Source organism: Fopius arisanus, unplaced genomic scaffold, assembly GCF_000806365.1.
Source record: "Fopius arisanus strain USDA-PBARC FA_bdor unplaced genomic scaffold, ASM80636v1 scaffold00011, whole genome shotgun sequence".
NCBI classification, from domain to species: Eukaryota; Metazoa; Arthropoda; class Insecta; order Hymenoptera; family Braconidae; genus Fopius; species Fopius arisanus.
This window is the reverse complement of record NW_011887750.1, coordinates 1440205-1442152: the sequence shown is the minus strand read 5'-3', so window position 1 is coordinate 1442152 and position 1948 is coordinate 1440205. Positions and strand designations below refer to the sequence as shown.

At 40.9% G+C, this 1948-nt stretch overlaps 1 protein-coding gene across 1 annotated transcript in view; it reads left to right on the top strand.

Annotated features, from left to right (window-relative positions):
- Nucleotides 1-1650: 1650 nt before the first annotated feature.
- Nucleotides 1651-1948, top strand: part of LOC105262945 (pre-mRNA cleavage complex 2 protein Pcf11-like) — a 2444-nt gene continuing 2146 nt past the window's right edge. Inside the window, exon 1 of the mRNA XM_011298853.1 lies at nt 1651-1941. Within this exon, the coding sequence (XP_011297155.1) occupies nt 1651-1941 (291 nt within the window). The remainder of the gene's footprint in view (nt 1942-1948) is intronic.

The window sequence follows — 1948 nt, the reverse complement described above, 5'->3', positions numbered from 1 at the left end:
ATCCTGCAGGTACTCCACTTCTTAAGATATTCTCAGAAGTTATTGACACCAAAGGCGTGAATGCCCTTGGTGCCCTAGTTGAATAAATATTTTCATCACGCACCCCCCGCCTTTCCCTGTTTCCACGTGTCACCACTTCAGGGTATTCAAGGTATTTCACTCCCTAATAAATCCAAGGGGTTTATTGACACCAAATGCGTGAACCCCTGTGGTGCCTTATACAGAAAGAAAAATACTCGAAAAATTACGGAAAAATACTGTGAGTTCCGTAAAAATTTTCGTACACGGAGAAAAAAATATCGGAAAAATTATGGAACTTTCAAGTATTCGTGGGGTGACCATGCTTTTCGGGAAAAAGTACTGGAGGTACCGTAAAATTGATCTGCAAGTTTCGTAAAAATTCCTGTGAAATTTTTCGGGTATTTTTCTCTCCGTGTACACAGAAAAAAAATACCGGAAAAATGACAGAACTTTCATGTATTCGTGGGGTGACCATGCTTTTCGAGAAAAAGTACTGGAGGTACCGTGAAATTGCTCTGCAAGTTTCGTAACAATTCCTGTGAAATTTTTCGGGTATTTTTCTCTCCGTATACACAGAAAAAAAAATACCGGAAAAATGACGGAACTTTCACGTATTCATGGGGTGACCATGCTTTTCGGGAAAAAGTACTGGAGGTACCGTAAAATTGTCCTGAAAGTTTTGTAAAAATTTCTGCTCGCTACACGGAAAGAAAAATACCGAAAAAATGACGGAACTTTCACGTATTCTTGGGGTGACCATGCTTTTCGGGAAAAAGTACTGGAGGTACCGTAAAATTGCCCTGAAAGCTTCGTAAAAATTCCTGTGAAATTTTTCGGGTATTTTTCTCTCCGTGTACATAGAAAGAAAAATACCGGATACCGGAAAATGATGGAACTTTCACGTATTCGTGCGGTGACTTTGGTTTTCGGGGAAAAATACTGTAAGTTCCGTAAAAATTTTCGTAGCAAGCAGGAATATTTACGAAACTTTCAGAACAATTTTACGGTACCTCCAGTACTTTTTCCCGAAAAGCAAGGTCACCTCAAAAATACGTGAAAATTCCGTAATTTTTCGAGTATTTTTCTCTCCGTGTAGTTGAACAAATATTTAAAACACATGCTCACTCGCCACATCGGTCAGGTATTGTCTATTCACCAGAGTCCCTGCTGGTGCCCCATTCATTTATTGCCCCCATTTATTGCTTTATTTAGTTCATATATCGCAGTTGACCTATATTGTAAGGGCGGACTCCTTCCGTTCCCCAAACGGCGCCGATTTGGCGGGAATCCTGCAGGTAATTCCCTTCTTAAGATATTCACAGAATTTATTGACACCAAAGACTTTTAATAATTTAAATGAAGTGTCAGTGACTTCTCGGAACTGACCACCCGGTCCCCCGGCGGTGTGAAGGGGTGGGGCGGAGGAGGTGACTTCGGCCGCCCTTTCCCCTACTTACCCCAATTACCTGCTGCATTAACTGGTCCTTTAGTCAAGTGCATAAATACTGCGGTTGCAAACCCATGACTATCATTACGATTTCGATAGTTTTGGTGTAAGCACGACTTTCCGAAATCAGTTCACGTGAATATTCTATTCCGGTTCAATTCTCGAATAGTGAAATAACGAAAATGTCGTTAACAAAAGTGCAGATAGTGACAAGTGATTATACTTCAGCTCTGAACGAACTCAGCAGCACTTCCAAGTCTCAGATACGGTCGTTGACTATGTTGGCGGCGGATAACGTTGAATACGCCTGGAAAATTGTGAGTGTCATAGAAAAGCGCTTGCAAGATTTGAAAATTGGAGAGCATGTGCCAGTGCTCTATCTCATCGATTCCATTGTCAAAAATCTTCAAGGGGTGTATTTGGAGTTATTCGCTAAAAAGCTTGTAGAAAACTTCTGCAATGTCTACATGATGGTAATTG